The following is a 20362-nucleotide window of genomic DNA, read 5'->3' on the forward strand; positions in this document are numbered from 1 at the left end:
TCTCATGCTAATGAGGAGGTGTCACTGTTAACCATGGAGTCTTTTAGGCTAGGAATGTTCTTTTCCTCCACAAGTCTCTTCATATTTACTCTGTCAGTCTTATCAACTTTACCGTGTAAACACAGGTCAAATAGAGCTTCACAATCCCTTTCCAAAACCCTTGAACCAGTTGTTTTGCCGAATTAGAACTTTCCCCACTTGAGCAAAGTTAATAGAGCACAGAGGGCATATGTTAAATTAAAACAAAAGAAAACAGGGGCGCCAGGGTGGCTCAGTTGTTAAGCATCTGCCTTCGGCTCAGGTCATGATCCCAGGGTCCTGGGATGGAGCCCCGCATCGGGCTCCCTGCTCCGTGGGAAGCCTGCTTCTCCCTCTCCCACTCCCCCTGCTTGTGTTCCCTCTCTCACTGTCTCTCTCTGTCAAATAAATAAATAAAATCTTTAAAAAAAAAACAAACAGCAAGATCCAGGGCAATTTCCCCTAAGCAAACGCATTAATAGTTCTGCAACAAATGTGTGTGTGTCGTGAATGGTAAGTGAGATAAGTAGAGCTTTTTTTAAAAGCATCCTAGCAATTCAAGTCAGATTTCACCAACAAATGAATTCAGGTCAAGCTCAGGTTTACTGTCGAACTAAGTACAAAGAAAGTACCTTTTGGTGTTCAGAGTTCTTTTAAACCACTATCACTGCAGATGAGGGATGGTGGACCTGCCTACGAAATCCACGGCCTTGTTCATCTCCCGCCTACCTCAACCACATCCTCTTTCACTCGGTCTCCCGACGAAGCCACCCACAGTGTCCCCTCTGCCTCCAGGCTCTCTCCACGCCAATCCACCTTTCCACAGATTCCCCAGAATGATCTTTCTAAAATATCTACAACTCCCCAGTCGCATAATCCTCAAAGATTTCCCTTGCCAAAAAAAAGGGGGGGGGGGGTTGGAATCTCACCATCTTCATGAAGTTTACACAGGTCTCCATAATCTGAGCCAACTCCCCTGATGGTCCAGACCATCTACACAGCATTATAGAAAAGGTATAGTCTCTGTCCCTCAAGATTCTCACAGTTGAATTCAATCCCTTTCGTATTTTCATCAGAGTAATAATTGCTTAGAATACAACTTCTCTAATAATCAGAGTGTATCAGGATATTTTAACTCATTTTTTTTTTTTTAGCTAGGAAATTCTCCCTTAGTTCTTGATCACATTAAAGATTACTAACAAAACCCCACATGTTGACATGAAAAGGATTTTTCACATGATTTTAATAATATATCTAAAAATACTCACAACCCTACTGTTGATCTGGTTAAAACAATTACAAAGAGGAAAAGCCAGGAAAACTTTTCTAAAAACAAGCAAAACCAAAAAAGTAACATTGAGGATGGTATTTCATGGGTTGAGTGATTTCTCATGAGATTGTTTTTCCAAAGCACGAAGATATAAATAAAATCTGAAATCATGCCTTTATTTCCATATTAGTATACTAATGGAATGGAATGACATTATAATCAACAAAATTACATTAGAGAGAGTCAAGCCAAAATACCCACCATTGAAGAGCTTAGAATTTATCCCCAATCATGCAGAGGTTGACCTCAGATGCAGACTTTAAGAACATGCCAGCGAAGGAGGAAAGAAATCATATTATTTTAAGTATGATCAGTTTTACTTCCTAGCATGCAAATAGTCAAAGATACCTACTTGGAATGATGAATTAAAAGAAAAATTCCTAGAAGTTTTATTTCAGGATTAAATTATAAACATTCTTACAATTATCTCAGGAAAACTGCACAGAAGTAGTGAGATTCAGAGGTAAGGAAGGAGTACGACCAAATCCCTTAATGAGATGGGTAGACAGAGGTGGTAGGTGCATACATCCACTCCCTACACCCAGACAGGTGAGGAGGGCTCTGAGCAGGAACCTGGGGTGCCCTCCCAGGGCAGGCCTCCTGTGTGTGTGTGTGTGTGTGTGTGTGTGTGCACGCATACACACACACAGGTGTAGCAGGGTTTCTCACCAGCAATGCTGCTTCCAAACAGAATGGCCATGGCCTGGAATCAACAGAGGTGAGGCCCAGGAGCTGACAGCCATCTGTGTTAGAAGAGGCCAACACTACATGGCTGCCGAGTGACGCCACGGCTTTGGAGAAGCCAGCATCCAGTCTGCCGGGCCAGCAGAAGGAGCCCTGCAGTACTGGCTGTTGAAGGCAGGCATCCCTGGGACGGCCACTCTGGAAGCAAGCATCCCACTCTAGCAGAAGAAAGGAAGGACACTGCCAGGGTTCTGCAAGGAGCAGGAATAGTTATTTAAGGAGACATCAAAAGAGATGAATAAAACAACACAAATGCTTTAAAAGGAAAGAGGAACGTTTAAACATTATTATAAAAGGAAGAAAATGGAAGTGATTTTTCTGAATGTTTTGCATGTTCTGTTTTTACAAACCAGGTGAAAAAGAAATGCTGCCATCCATTAGCACACTGACTGGCACATGGCAAGGACCTAATAAATGAACACTTAGTGAGAGAAGAGAGAGGAGCTGATGTGGAAGCAATCATCAGAGCAGAAGTTAACAGCAGAGCAGGATAGCGAGAGGAGCCCAGGCCGGCTCTCACATCCAGGCCCACCTGATAGAGAAGGGAGCAGGCAAGGTCTATGATGGGGGCAAAATAAACACTGCAGAGCTAGGGCAGACCCCAAAACTGCAGAAAGGGGCTCCACAGAGGAGTAGAGAGCTGTGGCCAGGTAAGAAAGACACATTCAGAAATATAAAGGTGGAATCATTTTTAAAAGTAGAGGCAACCTGCTGGTCTGTAGGGCAAAGGTCAGCAAGTGATTTTGCTTGAAGTGCATCTGCTGGCATTGTGAGGAAAACTTCTCCAGTTTCAGAGGGTTCTAGAACCATCAAGCTTCAGGAGAAGATATGAAGAAGAGATGGGGGGGGATTATTCTTTACTGTTAGCAATAAAAACATTTAGTGGGAAAGGTGACCTAAGTCACACCCATCGGGCACACCAGCCTACGGATCCAGACGTGGGACTCATAACACTTTGCCCCTCAGTCACTTGCAGTGACAATCTCAATCCAATGTGTTCTGTTTGGAGCTTTTATGCCCTTTATGCAAATCTGAGGATGTTGGCCACTCCGGGGATGCGGGTATTAACATGTGTGAGTCATGTGTACATTCCGCCTGCAGCTGATACCACACAAAGATAGTGCTAATTATGGGCACACCCACCCAAACTCCCATGGGTCCTACCTCTCAACTTGGGAATGAGGTGTAATCATCTACTTCTGACAACTTAGGGCTGAGCGCGGGGAGACTACGTAGGAAGGATCCAGGTAATAATGAGGCAGAACCAATGCAAGGCACTGACCAGGCATATTTCAATCAGCTCCAGGATTTCTGAGATGATAGATTTTCCAAGAGGTAACCAGATAAGGAATAGAAAAAGCAAGTACTGGTTATCACTCAAGAATTTATGAGCCATGGGACTTAGCAACAAGGTCCCAGGGCCCAAAGCTGGGTTCCCTAAGCGCCTACTCTGTTCCATGCAGTGCACTGAGAACCAGTTCCCAGGCCAGGCAGAGTGACGCAACACCAAGTGCCACAGAAGGGAGGCTGTGGCACTTGCTATCACCGTAGGGATCGGGCTGAAGCACCGAGACAGGCTGGAGCCCGTAAAAAGGGAAAGGAGAGGGCAGAGGCTGAGCAAACAAGGTGGGAGTGATCACCACAGAAGGCAAGAAATGCACAAGCAGCCTATTGTTAAAGTATTCTCAGAAGTCACAAAGAACAGGGAGGAAGATAGGAGGGTGGAACTTGGAAACAATTCCAGAAGGTACAAAAAAGAAAACAGTGATCCAGAAATAAGGCAAAAACAAGAGTCAGGCCCTCTTATCCCAGGGCAGGCTCTGATGGTGAGCAGGCCATACCCAACTTTGCAGCTTGGGATCCTTTATGTACCGTTCCACACGAAGCTCTACTTTCCATAAAATGGTTCCCCTTGGAGAAGGTCCATGAGTAAATCTGTCTATCTACAAGAGTATAAATAAAGCAAATATAACAAACTTGGTTTTAAATTGGGAATGTTGGACTAAAATATCTTCCTGGAGGTTGCCAACTCAGGAGAGTGCTGGAAGCCCTGATGTCCCCGTTGGAACAAGAGGATTTAACTGCTCAGTAAAAACTCACCAGCTTCAGAGACCTCTGAATCTCAGGGTTTCTTCACATTTATTTTCAGTGACACCTGCAAAATTCCTACAAGTGCAGCTGTACCAATATTTGGTACATCTCTCATTTGGAAGATAAAGTAACGGAGCTTCATGACACCAGAGGAAACACAAATTCACCTTGGATGTTCTTACCCTCAGAACCAGCTCTCAGCCCCACAGCTTTCCCTCCAGCAGTCGTGAGCCTTCGAAAGCAGCTCACTGGTGGTCCAGGGCAGTGCCTTAACCAACATGGAGCCCAGAGATTTCCAAGTTAGTTTCCTGAAAGTAAATGATACTATACAGTACTTCCTCTCTTCCTCAGATACACAGCCAAGAATCATATGAAACCAAGAGGAAATGCTGTTCCTCAACAGCAGGAAGGTTCCAAGTATCAGGTGGCAGCAACAACTGCTGAAAGCTGGTCCAGCCCCACCCCAGTCCCAAACTCTGGCACAAACACTAGCCTCAGAATCTTGCTGCCTGCTCATATAGGAGTCTTTCAGCAACAGAAGGACAAAAGGACATGACACTTCTGCTCTCGAGGGCATTAAAATCATACCCTGAAGGAAGAAGGTGGTGACTCTTCGCATGAGCTACTACCCTGACCCCCTCCATACCGGAAAGAGCGGGGCGGGGAAAGGGAATGAAAGCAAGTGACTCTAGGTTCTGGATTTCATACGCAAGAATAGCCAGCAACAGGTGCCGCGTTCTGGTGAAATTAAGCCTCTCAAAACGCCTTTTGCCTCCGCAGCACAAAGAGCCCAAGCCCAGAAACCCAACATTGCAATGATGTCAGAAGTGCAAATCATCATTTCTCTCCAGTAGCAATTTTGTAAAAAAAAAAAAAAAAATTACCACACAGACCACAAAATATGTCTCTGTTGACACATGACTTCTTTCACATTGTCCTCTCCCACAGTTTACTCCAAAATAATTTAAACATTGATCATACTAAAACATTTTTTTCATGCCTAGTGACCAGCATAGCACCTGGTACATAGCAGGTGGGCAATATATACTTAGCAAATGAATGAATGAAACAAACAAGCAGGTAAACAAAAAGTTGTCTTCACAAATAAAGATAAAATCTTACCTTCGGAGTAATATGCAAATGTGTTTTTTCCCATTTCCTCAAAAAGAGAATGGAAGGTCAGAATCGGGGGCCAAGAACAAGAGCTTTCACTAATGAACAGATCAGGGGTTGCCAACCATCCATCCCCTGGCTGAAGCCAATATGCCTGCCAGCCACCTGTTGGCATTAACAGACCTACGCACAAGGGATTCTCATTCAGAGGAGACCAAACGGTCTGAAACAAGCAACAGGACAAGTGGTAGGAGATGACAGGCTGAGATCTACTTCAGACGGGCAGTCAGGACAGCATCTAGGAAGAGAGGTGATTTAATCCAGTGCCCAGTCCCAGAAAGAGTAGAAGGAGCTCGCCAACAGCCGGAGGACAGGTACTCCAGGCAGAGGAAAGAGCCTGTAAAGAGGCTGTACCCAGAGCTGCAAGCTGGCCATGGACAGGGCCATGGATAGGGCCATGTATCGGGCCATGGACGGGGCCATGGATAGGGCCATGGATAGGGCCATGGACGGGGCCATGGATAGGGCCATGGACAGGGCCATGGATGGGGCCATGGACAGGGCCATGGATGGGGCCATGGATAGGGCCATGGATAGGGCCATGGATGGGGCCATGGATAGGGCCATGGATGGGGCCATGGGCAGTGAGAGAGGAGGCACGTTATAAATATGGAAATGGCATCTCCCCACATGATCCACCCGACATGCCTTTGCCATCACACACTTTCCTTTGGCCAGGAGTACTTTCTCTTCCACACTCCCCTCTGCCACCTCACAGGCCCCTCCTCTGGAAAACATTCCCAGACCCTCCAAGTCAGAGCAAAGATGCCAGAAGTTAATCCCCCCTCCCCTGTGGTCCCACAGCACCTCATGTGTGGCATTATTATACCTCTTACCACGCTGTGCTGAATCACTGTGCTCAAGGACCCATGAGCAGGGATCTTGCCTTATTTGTCTTTGTTCCCCAGCAGTCTATATAGAACTTGGCACCAGCAGATACGAACTTAAGTGAGTGGATGAAGAAACCAAAAGAGGAATGGACAAATTAAAGGAATGCAGGAGCGCCACCAACGCTAATTCATTACCCAGTGTTGGAAATTTGGAGTAGCACCATGGATACAGTTCGCTAACCCATTTACAGTGTTGGGGGCAGGATGATTTCTATGCCCCCATGACTGTCATACAACAAACACTTTTGGGCAAATCTTGCATCACAGGAAAGTGATGGAATAATTTTCACAGAGTATCATTAGACGCTGGGCACCAATTTATTCACATTCATAAGCACGCTTCAAGTGCCAGGCCCCGCATAAGGCTGTGAGGCCAGAAGCGGCCCTATCCATGAAGATCTACAACGCTAGTAAGGCGAGCACATCATATTTCCGAAATGCTGTTAATGACGAACATATGTAACTAACTTCTTTCATAATATTCAGAGAAAAAAAAAAAAAAAAACTTTAATTCCAAGATCACCCAGAGGACAAAATAATTTAGAATCTGTTGCTCCGGAATTTTCACACTAATTCTTGGTTCACTGAGTCATACCTGGGTTTCCTGTCTACAACCACTGGACAAAAATCTAAGCAACCATAACATTCTAAGCAAGGGTTCATTACCTGCCTGTGACCCTTTGTCGTCTCCATGTGTAGAATCAGATGTCACTTCCATTTCTCGTTGACTCAGCATGTCCTTCAAAGGTGGTTAAGATTCGTAAGCCAACCATGCGTGTTTTCTGAAGTCACAAAGATGTGTGTACCCATCCACTGGAGAGTGTGCTTTGATGGAGTCAAATTGAAAAGCAGAGCCAAACAGTATGGGAACGGTGGCAAGAGGAGTCCCTCCCCGACTGCCCAGACCAGAATGGTTACATTCCTGCCTCTGTGCACAGCCCAATCCTGGTCTACTCCATCTGAGCCTCCGCCAGGCTGTGGAGCCTGTGGCCTTAAAATCCGCAGGTGTGACAGCACTTATCTGCCTATGAACAGCCAAGTAAGGTATGCATTTCTACAAACACCGCTGTTAAAATTGCTCAGAATGCAGAGGAGCCAAGCACTTCCTCAATTCTCCTTTGGTTTTCCTTGAATTTGTTCCAAATGAAAACTTGGGTGAGTGAAAACGCTTAGGAATTACACAATAAAAAATGTTCTTAAGTGTCTAGCCCTCATTAATATACTTAAATAATACATGTATGCCATCAAGCTCAAGGGTGAACTATGCTCTTCAACCAGGGTTAAAAATACTACTGAATGAAATGCAAACTGCATAACTTGCGAACCTCAAGGTGTAGCCTCTGCTCACTTCATTCCCAGTCACTGTCCTCATTCAGGTTTCCTGTGGGCCAAGCTCTGCCCTCCGTCAACACTCAAGCATCAACTTAAATATGGCTTCCCTCACAACTAGCACCCATTTCAGGCCCCTTCCCCATACACGATTACAGCACTTTAGGACATTTATTCCCTAGCAAATAAACATCTAACTATTTGTACATTCTGGGGTTTGATATCTGTTTCTTTTTTTTTTTTAAGATTTTATTTATTTATTTGACAGAGAAAGACAGAGAAAGAGCATACAGGCAGGGGGAACAGGAGAGGGAGAAGCAGGCTCCCTGCTAAGCAGGGAGCCTGATGCAGGGCTCGATCCCAGGACCCTGGGATCATGACCTGAGCTGAAGGCAGACACTTAACTGATTGAGCCACCCAGGCGCCCTGATACCTGTTTCTTCTACTAGTCAACACACACATTAGAGAAGATGGACACCAAAGCTGTTGTGTTTGTCAATTTTGTTGACCATGCCCAGTACAATGCCTGGTATATGGAGAACTCAATAAAGAGTTATTTCCATTTCAGGGGCACCTCAGTGGTACAGTCAAACACCCAACTCTTGGTTTCAACTCAGGTCATGAGATCAGGGTTGTGAGATCAAACCCCACGTTGAGCTCCGTGCTCACACAGAATCTGCTCAAGATTCTTTCTCCCTCTCCCTCTGCCCCTCCCACTTGTGCTCACTCTCTCTCTCTCTAAAATAAAATATTTTTTTTAAAAAGTTATTTCCATTTCAAATTGTTATCTGCAAAAATATTCTTCATGGCACATTGCTGTTACTGCCAAAGCTCTACAGATATAAATGCTGTTTCTTAAGCCATCAGCTTCTTCAGGGGTTATTACAAGGCAAGGGGTCCATGAACTTGGACAGGAAGAAAAATTAACTACTTCATTAACCCCTAACAAAAATTTGCATCCTTTTATTACAAACGTAAATCAGAAAACACACAACTGGTGGTAACTTTGGCTGTATTACCAGCAAAAATCATAGCCATTTTCACTTCATATTACAGCTGAAAAATCATTTGGCTCATCATCCCCTCAGAACAGTTATGGACCAACTGTTGGATCATGACATTGAATGTATTCATAAAAAACAAAGATTACTCTGTCACAGGCTTTTTAACTATTTTGTAAGTGAATTTCAATATAATCAGTTTTCCTTTATAATGCCATGTACTTTATTTTATGCATTTAAAAACATTTGTCTGGTGTACCACACTGCTAAAGGAGCCAATGGGGGTCAAAAAAAGAGGAGGGTGTGATGAGGATAAGGAATAAAATCCCTAATCTATATCATTATCGTGAGATACAAACATTTGATGTGCCAAAAAATGCTTATATTCTGTTTTCAATGGGTTGAACATATTTTTACTCAGGGGAAAAAGGAATAAAACATTTCTGAAAGACAATTCAAAATAAACAGAATTATTAAAGAAGTTATTTTTTATAATAAATAGAAATATTTATTTCATTAGTTTCAGTAGAAAAAACTATAAAAAAAAGAAATACTCAAGGCACATTTACAAGTTTAATAGTTACTATACAGTTCAACTATTAGATATCCTTGATACACTCTCTTTCTTGTTTTGAGATGTAATTGATATATAACATTGTATTAGTTGTGGGTGTACAACATTATGATCCCAATACATGTATGTATTGCAAAATGATCACCACAACAAGAAGTTTAGTTAACATCCACCGACACCCATAGTTACAACATTTTTTCTTGTGATGAGAACTTTTAAGACGTACTCTCTTAGTAACTTTCAAATATGCAATACTGTATTGTTAACTATAGTCACCATGTTATATATTAATCCTCAAGACTTATTTATCTTACAATTGGAAGTTTGTACTTTTGACCACCTCCACCATCCCCCCCTCCCCCCGCCCACCCTGCTCCCTGCCTCTAGCAACCACCAATCTGTTCTCTGTATCTATGAGTTTGGGCTTGTTTTACTTGTTTTGTTTTGTTTTTAGGTTCCACATATAAGTGAGATCATACAGTATTTGATCTGTCTGGTATCTTTGTCTGACTTACTACACTCTCAAGTTTCATCCACATTGTTACAAATTTTTGCAGGATTTCCTTCTTTTTTATGGCTAAATAATATTCCTGTGTGTGTGTGTGTTTGTGTGTGTACACCACATCTTCTTTATCTATTCATCCATTGATAGAAACTTAGGTTGTTTCCATGTCTTTAATGACATTGAGCACTTTTTTGACATATCCTTGATAATGATGAAACTTCTCTAACTTTTTTCCAGAAAGACGTCAAAATGATGTCATTCAGTCAATGAGCCCCTGGGATTTGTAAAATGAGGATACGAGGCAGACAAGGTTACAAAATATATTACACTCCTTTCTACCAGGTGTTTCCATAGTTAGAACCTATCAACTGAAGGTTCGTCCCATCTTATTTCTGTAACAGCTCTGTAAATATATGCACATACCCCACCAGGAGGAGTAACAGAGTAATCATTAACACCTTACTGTGAGTTGCTTTAATCAGCCAACCATTAATATGCACAACACCAATAAAAAAAAGGAGCTCTGGTGAGAAAAAGAGAGGCCAGGCCTGGATGGAGTTAGAAGGCCAGTGAACAGCATTCAGGGGCTGGGTCAGCAGAAAAAAGTTCAGAGAAGGTACAAAAATCAAATTTTGCAGAACCTCAATGGCAGCCAGCAGGCCTCAGCTGCATGAGAATTGCTCTGAAGAACTAAACACCACAGCTTTTCTCTCACACAAATTAAGACAGTTTGGGGCCAGTTCAGTTCAGCAGCCCCAGTTACGTTCAGTAACATTCTCACCCTTTCCCACCAAAAGGAAAACAACAGGATAGAAAAGGTCCTCACAACCTTGTTCTCTTCTTCCTCCCATTTCCCCTCTCCCTCCCCCTCTCCCTATTTATAAATGCAGACACTGAGGACTTGGAGCCCAAGGTCTGCCTGCTTTAATCCAGGGGCAGGAGTCATCTCTCTCAGCATATTAGCAAAACCCCCTCAACTTCACACAGTAAACAGAAACCTAAAATCCTTCTAGAAGTTCACACCCCCCACCATCCCCACCAGAACATTTCTTGGAAATGTGTAAAAGCATTTCTTGTCGGGTGCGCATCCACAAAAAAACCATCGACAACCAAATGAGATTTGAAGGAAAGTGAGCAAAAAGTTCCCTTAAGGTCCCGGGTAGCCCAGAGCAGCAGGGGCATACTGAGTTTGGGACTGCTATTTAATCTTGAGAAAGTCATTTCCTTCCTCCTTGACTCAGTTTCCTCAATTACCAGGCAACAGAAGTGGAGAAAATGGTCCCTTAAAACATCTTCCAGCTCTAAAATTCTGTGAAGGTCCATGTTGCCACAACAGCCATGCATGGTTGTAAGTGAGAGATAAGAGCAGAAGAAAGCCACTTATCTCTCTCTCTCTCTCTCTCTCTCTCTCTCAAACACACACACACACACACACACACACACACACACACACACACACACGCGCAAGTTTATAAGTCAGGAAATGCTGGAAAGAGATCATTTTAGCTTGAAGGTCTGCTTGCTCTTAGCGCTCAAATGTTTAGTTCCTTACATTTGTATTTCATTACAACCACAGTGTATGAAATGTCTAACAGAAAATACTCCCATAATCACTAGCAATACAGAAAATACATGGCTATAATGTGAGGAGAAGCTTGTCTCAAAATTATTGGGACATTTACAATTCACATGCACAATAAATGATTGTTAAAGCCACAAAGTTTGTCCAGCCAGGCATGAGGAAGGTATACAAAATGTTACAATAACCATGCCTAACTGCAGCTAGAAACTGGTGCTGAGAAAAGACAACTACTAAAGAAATTTAAGGGACCATATTATTCACAGAGGCTTATGTGACTGCCAAAAAAGTAATATTGTGCAGAATTTTCTACACTGTCAATAAAATTTTTCAACAAAATGATCTCCAAAGTAAATATCTCATTACATGTTTCTCAATTTTTATTAAAGCAATAAATACACAGTTTGCCTTTTTTTTTTTTAATCAAATAGGATTATAACAAAATCCAGCAGTCCTGCCTCAGTCCTTCTTTCAATCTATCACCTATTTGTTCTGACATTTATGTATTTCTAAATAGTGCACTTATACTGCTATTTTCTGATTCTAAGTTACAAAATTTTTGTTATGGTAATTAAGCATTTACCTCTGTTACATCTACTCTTCCAGTTCTCTATCCAGTTTTTTATTTCTGGTATCATACAGTTTCCAAGATTCCTTTCTTACTCTCTGAATCTGATTTTTATAGCATTCTGTTCTTGTTTCAAAGATGTAATTATTTTCCCACCTCTCTGAGGATATTTATTATATTATATATCATTTTCCTCCCTTTCCCCTAAGTTTCTTTTTCCCGTTGGTTGGGTTTGGCTTTAATAACGGAAGCTTTCCTCAAACACCTGACTCCTGGCAGCCCCTCACATTTCAAAATGAGGCAGTCAAATGCCCAAGTTCTACGTGCTTGGGTATCGCCTGCGAACTGATGGACTCAAAGTAAGTCATCAAATTCCATGCTATAACTATACTATCTTCCCAATAAAAGCACCCTCTGATTTGGGGCTGGTATAGCTTCAGCAATTCTGGGGTTTCCCAATCTTGGTGTCTCTTCACCTCCTTGATGTCAAACCAGAACCCCACCATTCTCTCTGGGACAGGGATCCCAAGGCAGAGTTCAATTTCTCCAGAGAATATATAAATCCATATTCTCCTGTGCAGGTAGGGAAGAAGAGGAAAGATCTGGGAGTCAAGGCACACTATTTACAGATCTCAACCAAACCCCTAGTTTTTAGCCCCAAACATCTCCCACTTTCCCCTGCTCCAACCTCAGGCAGTACTCGTGACTCCAAATCAGGAGGCTTACAAAGTCTGAGGGGTGCAATAGGAGGCCTCTTGTCACCACCCTCTGCCCTGGACCCCTTAGTACTTACCACTCCGCCATCATTTCCAACACGTGATGCCTTGCCCATCCAAAGCCACTTGGTCTCCACTTCCTTTGGCTGTATTAGTTTATTCCTTTTTTTGGTCTTTTTGCTGTAATATTATGGCAGCAAGCAGTGATAAACACATATCCACTCTCCCACTTTCAACTACAAGTTCTGCTCTCTTCCATTTATTCTTAGGGAGAGTCCTAAAATGGTCTCACGACCATAAGCCAAGCACTGGTTTCACATGGCAGTAGCGTGCAGGCAAGACTGGATTCTTACAGTCTCAAATCCCAAAAGACAATCTTGCTGAATATCTTACTGTCAAAACCAGACTTTGTAGAATAATATTCATAACATCAGATGGAACTGTCAGTTAATTATTCTTTTCATGATTAGGTCCAATTTGGAATCTGAATTTAATATTTATAATATGATACAGTCATTTCAGATATAGCAAAATTTTATAGATATAGCATCAAATTACATTTCTTTCCTTTATCTTTAAATGTGAAATTTTACTGTACATTCAGTCCTATTCAATCCAGCCAAATTACAGCTGCTATTCGGGGACCTCAATTCACTTTACATACTGAAAATACTAAATTGCATTAAAACTTTATTAAAAAAATCAAATAAATTTTATCTCTGAAAATATGTTAAAATAAACACAGAAACCTAAAGTTCACCTATATTTACTAAAAAAACTCTATAACTGTATCAAGTATATTAATAATGAAAGACAAAATATAGATGGTCCTATAACCCAAATGCTCAGTACCTTGTGACCAATAGAGAGGACAGCCTGTAAGTTTTAAAAACACAGAAAGTAATTCCCAACTGGGCTGAAAGGGAATGTGCATGTTTTTAATAGTAACATCATGAAATACAGAAATAATTTTTCAAGACCTTCTTTTGAACCAGAAAGAACTTCATAGCTAGATGCCAATATTTCCCACAAAACCCAGTGAAATTGACTATGGGGACCCAAGGAGGGTGGAAACTTCTCAGGCAAAGGAAGACAAAGTCTGCCAGCAAATTCATAAAACTGCAAACTTTTGCCCAAATTACTTGGGCAAGCGGCACCCAGGTTCAGTCGGTTAAGCGTCCGACTCTTGGTTTCTGCTCAGGTCATGATCTCAGGGTCGTGAGATGGGGCCCATGTCCAGCTCTGCGCTCAGTGTGGAGTCTGCTTGAGATTCTCTCTCTCTCCCTCTGCCCCTCCTCCCCCAATAAATAAATAAATCTTTTTTAAAAAAAAATTACTTGGTTTAGAAGCTCACATACAGCCTGTTTGATGAAGTCACTGAAAGTCCTAGAAATTCTATTTTGCCCACATTGTGATATATCTTTAATGTATCACAAAAATAAAAGAAAGCAAGAAATGCCTAATGTCTTCCTTCATTTTCTTTAAAGTAAAAAAATAAAGGTAAATACTATTAAGTGACTTCAAACATTAAAGTCAAATAAGTATTAATGTTGTGCTCCATGGTTTCTGATCCAAGAATATTTAACAGTCCCTAACATTCAAAACAGAGTATCTGAAAAATTTATTTCCTTGCTCTTTCCCATCATGTCATTAATTTGAGCGGGAGGATTGTTCTGCTATCATTCAAATGATAATAATTTTGTCAATTATAATAATCATTAGTCTTGATAAGAGGAATAGAGATGAATGATGTTAAGATATTTACAAACAATATTTATAGCATTTAATCCATAATTTACCTCGGGGTCATGATAATTTAATAGCCTAGGGAAGGAAGTATAATCAATCCAATCATCAATTTAAGAATTGCCAAGTTTCCTTCATAACTAAAAATGTCGTTGTTACTTAAATCGGGGAATCAGACCTTGAATCCCCAGGCAAACTGAAACAGTGCCGCTCTCTACATTTAAACAGAATGCTCCTTCTAAAAAAGTCAAAATGAAACCCTCCCTGCACATTTTCCTATGACTGAAGCCTAAAGTGTTCTATTTGCTAATCCTTGAGACACATACCCAGTCCCTACATGTCAAACACTGTTCAATGGCAGTGACATGAAATGGTCCATGAAATCCTGTTACTTTTTCTTCAACATTCTGCCCACCAAAATATCAGTCTCGTTTAACAGGCCCCTGGGCGGAAAACATTTCTAAGTCAGTTTCTTTAATCCCCAATACCTAATAAGGAAAGACAGAAGCCCTAGATGATAAGTCACAAGCGTGAGTTGGGTGGTTGAAATAAATTCCTGGCCAGTAGTCACCTGCAGGACCACCATGAAAGGCCACTCACAAACTTTTGGGAATTAGCTGATAAAGGTGCCCAGAAGAGAGATGGTAAATCAGTGGACACACTCAACAGGAGCTCACTAACATAGGACACACTGTAGGGAGTCACAAACACTGTTTGCCTCGCAAACATCCGAACAACTAAAGGCTTTACTTAACAAACAGAAACAGCCAAACCCCAAACAAAGGCCCATACATGCTAAGCAACAGAAACCAGGGTCCATTTTTAAAACTATATAGCTTTTTAGATTTTCTCATAACAAAATAACTTATTAGCTATAATTAGTATTTGCTTGGAGTTAAAGACTAAGCACTGAGAAGCACTACAGGGCAGTAGTGAAGAGTGTGGCACAGGGATGCAGATTTAAATTCTCGCTCTGGCACTCACTACCTGTGCTAGGCTGGGTAAGTGCCTTAGCCACTCTGTGCCTTGGTTTCCTGACTGTAACATGGGGATGGTAACAGAAGTGCCACTTCCATTGGGAGAATTAAATGCATTCATGTGGGGGCGCTTGGGTGGCTCAGTGGGTTAAGCGTCTACCTTCGGCTCAGGTCATGATCCCAGGGTCCTGGGATCGAGCCCCACGTCAACCTTCCTGCTCAGTAGGGAGTCTGCTTCTCCCGCTCCCTCCGCCTGCCGCTCCCCCTGCTTGTGCTCTCTCTCTCTCTGTCAGATAAATAAAGTCTTAAAAAAATAATTAATTAATTCATGTGTGTATGTCTATATGTATATATACATGTAAGTGTGGACAAACACATATACACATATATGGGTGTGTGGGGAAGGTGTGGGATGTGTGTACGAATAATATTAAAACAGTTAAATAGTGATGAGCATAGTAAGCATGCAAAAACCATTCAAGCTACACTTCTTGTTACTATAACGCTTTTTATACACCAAATTACTTCATGTAGTGTTTTAGGTTAGAGCTAAGCAAACACTAAACATGTGCAAATGTATTTAACAGGATGAGTTAGAGATTGTTTAAAATTATCAGCTGATACCAAACATCTGTGCCCATATGGCCACTAAGGAACAATAAGCTCATCTGAGTGATTTCAACCAGTACCTTCCCCCACTCCATCCCCACTAGCAGGAAGAGGCCATTAGAGAATCTGGTACATAAAGCACAAGTAGAATCTCGGAGTTGAAAAAGTACTTAACAGAGTTTAAACAGCTGACTCGGGTGAATGTTCCCAGTATTAAATGAGGCTTATGCGAATCCATCATCAGCCTGGATTCTAATGTTTCACACCATGACTGAAAGGAAAGGGTGGAAAACAGAGCAAGTGGCACTAATTTATCTGATTAATGTTTTTACATTAATTTGTTTTGATTAATGTTTGTACCTCTGTAATCCTTCCTATGAGAAACTGTTCCTTGCTCCAGAATGCCCCTCTTGCCTAGGTTTATATCCTTCCTCAATCTCCCGCTGCCCCCTGACTCCCAACCCTACGAAATCCAACCAGAAAGTCAAACTGTGTGTGCCTGAGCATCAGGCAAGGGCCAACCAATCAGAGGCTGGAAACATGGGTCAAAGTCCATTCAGCCAGCCCTGGTAACTTCGGCCAAGCCATGTAGTGGCTATCTCCCTCAACAGCCTGCAGAAAGTCAAGAGCAAATGAGGCAAGGGGGAGGGAGGACAAGAATGAAGGCGGGAAATAACAGTAATAATGACAAGGACAAAAGAGCCTCTAACTGTACCAGCCAAACACCCTTAATTCACTGAACCGTCACAGCAACCCTACAGATCCGTTCAAGGGCAGCAGAACCATTATGTTTCTTCTACTTGGCCCCCAGAGTTTATCATTTTTAAAAATTTACTTTAAGTAACTTGGCTCCAAAAACTGAAGATAGATACAATGTCTCAAATAAATCTTATGGTATACAAAGTTCTATAGGAAAACCTATTAGACTCCCTTATTGACAGAAAGGATGAAGACGAAATAAGAGGCACAAGGATTTTAGTAAACCAAGTAACTCTTGGGGAGCAATACTCTAAATCCCTAGTCCAAGTAAACATCTCATAAAACAAATAATTTAAAGCATTTTAGCAACCAATGCTTCAGGGTCAAGGTCTCTGGCAAAAGAGAACATGCAAGTACAGAAACACTGAGCTGCACTCAGACATGTCCCAAAACAGCAATCCCCAGGGAAAGGCCTGGTCAACAGACACACCACCTTGGGCCATGATGTTGAAAGGGTGGAATGTGCGTGGCTTAATTCAGAAAAATACGGAAGATTCATTTTAAAAAGCCTAATTAAATATCATAAAAATTTATTTTAATTCAAACGAAATTTAAACAACCTTGTTTTCTATTTTTTTTCAGAAGACATTAAAAGGAATGAAATAAAGTAATACCATATCTCATGCTATCTTCTAAATAAACATCTAGGAGTAAGAAAGAAGGAATACAGTGAACGAAGATTTTTTCCTTTATAAACTGGGAGTGACAGAGAAGTCCAGAGCATTGTATCATTAACAGATTATTGTGCAGCTTCATAACCCGTGCCAAGTATTTCCAGTATATATTACAGAGTATTAAAAAAATACTGAAAGCAGAGTACCTAAGCCAAAAATGAAACTCAGAAAAGAGATAATGGGTCAGACAACGGTAAAGCATAAGGACTTGAGGTTTGTCAAAAAAAATAATAATCCCATCTGGAAGCTATTTCCAGGAAAGGAAAGAAGGAAAGAACAAAACCCAGAGAGAAAGCTTCTATTAAGAATTACATGCCGTGAGAGTAGAAATATATACACAACTAGGCGAAAGCTCCATGAGACATGATCAAATAGCAAAGAATTTCTTGACAGGAAAGTTTGAGGATCACATTTTTAAATTAATTTATGAAAAGAAAGATAAAAGTAGGTATTATCCTCATATTACAACAGTTTGATAACTGACTGAGATACCAGGATCATTTAAAGTTGTTGCTGATTTAAGGCAGATCACTGGAGAATTTCCTCCCATCTCTATTTTCAAAAATTATTTTATAAATTTGTACCTGGCTTATACAATAAAGGATGCCACCCATCAACAGTCTGTTAGTCTAGACGTCACATAGAGCTGAAGAGATAGCTTCTCCCTATCATTCACTGTCTCATTATGAGGTTCCAGAAAAAAAAGGTCTTTTGGGGCCTCAAGTCCAGGGGAAAAAAATTGTTTCACATTAGTAAACGTCTTGTTAAACATTTATGGATAGGGGCACCTGGCTGGCTCAGTCAATAGAGCATGTAACTCTTGATCTTAGGGATGTGAGTTCAAGCCCCAGGTTGAGCGTGAAGCCTATTTTTAAAAAATTAATTTAAAAAGTAAAAAATAAACATTTGTGGATAACGTCAATCTTATAACAACCATTTTCCTTTCTGCATTGCCTAATACAACACTCTGAGACAAATCTGCATCCAAAGTTTCACAATGGGACAGGGCCCCTTATATTGAAGCAAGCCAAACTCCTGTGAACCAATACCTCTTGGCCTTATCTAACTAATCAACTCATTCTTCCCCTCTCTGCATTTTTGTTGATTTTTTTTTTCAAATTCTACTCCTGATATGACTTTCTGTAGGATTCTGGAATAAGATGGAGTATAATCTTTTAAATATTGCCAAAAACTTGTAAGACTTGACTAATAACTCAAATGTATCCTCATCTATGAAACAGAAAAATTACATCCCCCCCATAGAATTACTGTAGGGAGGAAATGAAATCATGTGTTTGAAAAGTCCCAGCACATACGCTTAGCTCTCAAGCTCCTTCCACACCTTTAGGAACTACTTTCTCAATATAAAATTAATTTTCCTCATGTGCTCTGGATCTAGCAAGCAACCAATTAGTTCACACGTTGCTAGTTTTTATGGTGTAACTAACCGGTTACAATTTCAAAAGGTTAATGTATATCCAGACACTTCCCATAAAAATCACTGACTTTGGCTAAGACTCCTAGACCTATACATTACGTGAAGTAAAAGTTTAACAAATCATGTTGAATTTTAAATGAGGGTCATGTCAATGAAGGTACCACGAACAAAGGGATTGGTATACAAATATACTTACCCAGACCTTCTAATTTCCGAGGTTTTCTTTTAACATAACTGCATCTCCCAACCCAAATGGCACCCCAAGGAGCCCACTGTAACACAAACTACATGAATGAGAGCTGAGGTCAGCAAGTGCCAACTAGCCCCACTTACGGCCAAATAAGAATCAGTAGCAGTCTACGTGTTTTTTAATACAATATTGAAACAAGAGTAGCAGCAAAGGATGAAGTACTTGGGGGAGATAGATCCTGAAATCCTTCAGCTGTCTCCTCCATTTTAGAAGAGGGCGTGTGCAGGGAACTGTCCTGACCAGGACAACAAGGAGCCATGAGGCACAAACTCCTAGATGAGTTTAAGCAGCTTAAATGAGTGTGAGTGTGCCACGGTGTTCTCATCCGCCAATGGTAGTCACAGCTACTCATTCCACAGGATCATCCCAGAGCAGGTGCAAGGATTCTAACACGGCAGATTCCCTACTAATGCCAAGCAGCCACATTGAAACTGCCACCCACAAAATCTAGCCAAGCAGCAGCCCTACCTAACAGATAGGCTAAACTCACCCCCTCTCTGATGCCTGCTTCTGGAACATCCATAGTGACTGCTATGAGAACAGGAACGTGAGTCTGGAATGGGACCCTGACCTAGTAATGTCAGAACCTCAGCCAGTTTCCCCATCCCCGACCTCTTCTATCACGCCAAAAACCCAAACCTTCTCTCTGTCCTACACTGTGCCCATGTCCTGCCCACACTCCCATCGGTCCTAAAACAGTGCCCTGACGGACTATCCGTGCCAGGACTGGAGGAGGACCTCTGCAGGAAGGGGGATCATCTACAGACAAGGGCAAGGCTCTGGATCCCGCTTCCTGCCCCTGCTGGGTGAACTTAAAAGGCATTCTGTCAAGAAACAATGTTGTAAGGGGTCATTACTTCCAATGGCACTTTTAGTGTCGTATTGTCTTTCAGCTACCATGAAATGTGAAATAGGATTCTACAAGTCAGTTTGTATTCCAAAGTTTCAAACAAGCAAATTAGAAACTTTTTATGTAGGTAAGTGTCCAGGCCTGGGGTCCTGGCCTCCTCCTCTTGATCTCAAGCAAGTCACTCGACCTCACTAAACCTCAGTTTCCAAGGACAGGAAGGAAGGGAGTTAGGGAGAAAAAAAAGAAGGGATAATAAAATATCTTCCTCCTAGGTCTGTTGTGAGCACTACAAAATCCAATACGTGAGAGCATCTGGCACAGAGTAAACATTGAGAAAATAGTCCCCATCCCAGGTGCACAATCCCTGATTCACAATGCCAGTCTCTGAAAAGTTCTGGAAACCAACGGTTTTGTCATAACCCATTTGGCAGCAAAACGTGACCTGAACTGACCTGAAGCTATTTATAACTTTGTTTGTGTCCCAGTTAGTATGAATATTCATACACTTTGTGGCAGAAATATTAATATATTTCATTATAGG

The 20362-nt window shown here is 41.5% G+C and overlaps 1 protein-coding gene across 8 annotated transcripts in view; it reads right to left on the reverse strand.

The window, feature by feature from the left end:
* The window catches only part of UTRN (utrophin), a 546896-nt gene that overhangs the window by 446246 nt on the left and 80288 nt on the right, over positions 1-20362 (reverse strand). The window contains exon 1 of one of the 8 annotated variants that reach the window (XM_078054621.1): positions 6913-7012. The exons of 6 other annotated variants lie outside the window; for them this stretch is intronic. In XM_078054621.1, coding sequence (XP_077910747.1) covers positions 6913-6982 — 70 coding nt within the window. In that variant the 5' untranslated portion in view covers positions 6983-7012. Of the gene's footprint in view, positions 1-2017; positions 2064-6912; positions 7013-20362 lie in introns of those variants that run through there. One more of the 8 variants, XM_078054623.1, reaches the window with a different exon arrangement.

The sequence above is a fragment of the Halichoerus grypus genome, chromosome 9 (genome assembly GCF_964656455.1).
Source record: "Halichoerus grypus chromosome 9, mHalGry1.hap1.1, whole genome shotgun sequence".
Classification (NCBI taxonomy): domain Eukaryota; kingdom Metazoa; phylum Chordata; class Mammalia; order Carnivora; family Phocidae; genus Halichoerus; species Halichoerus grypus.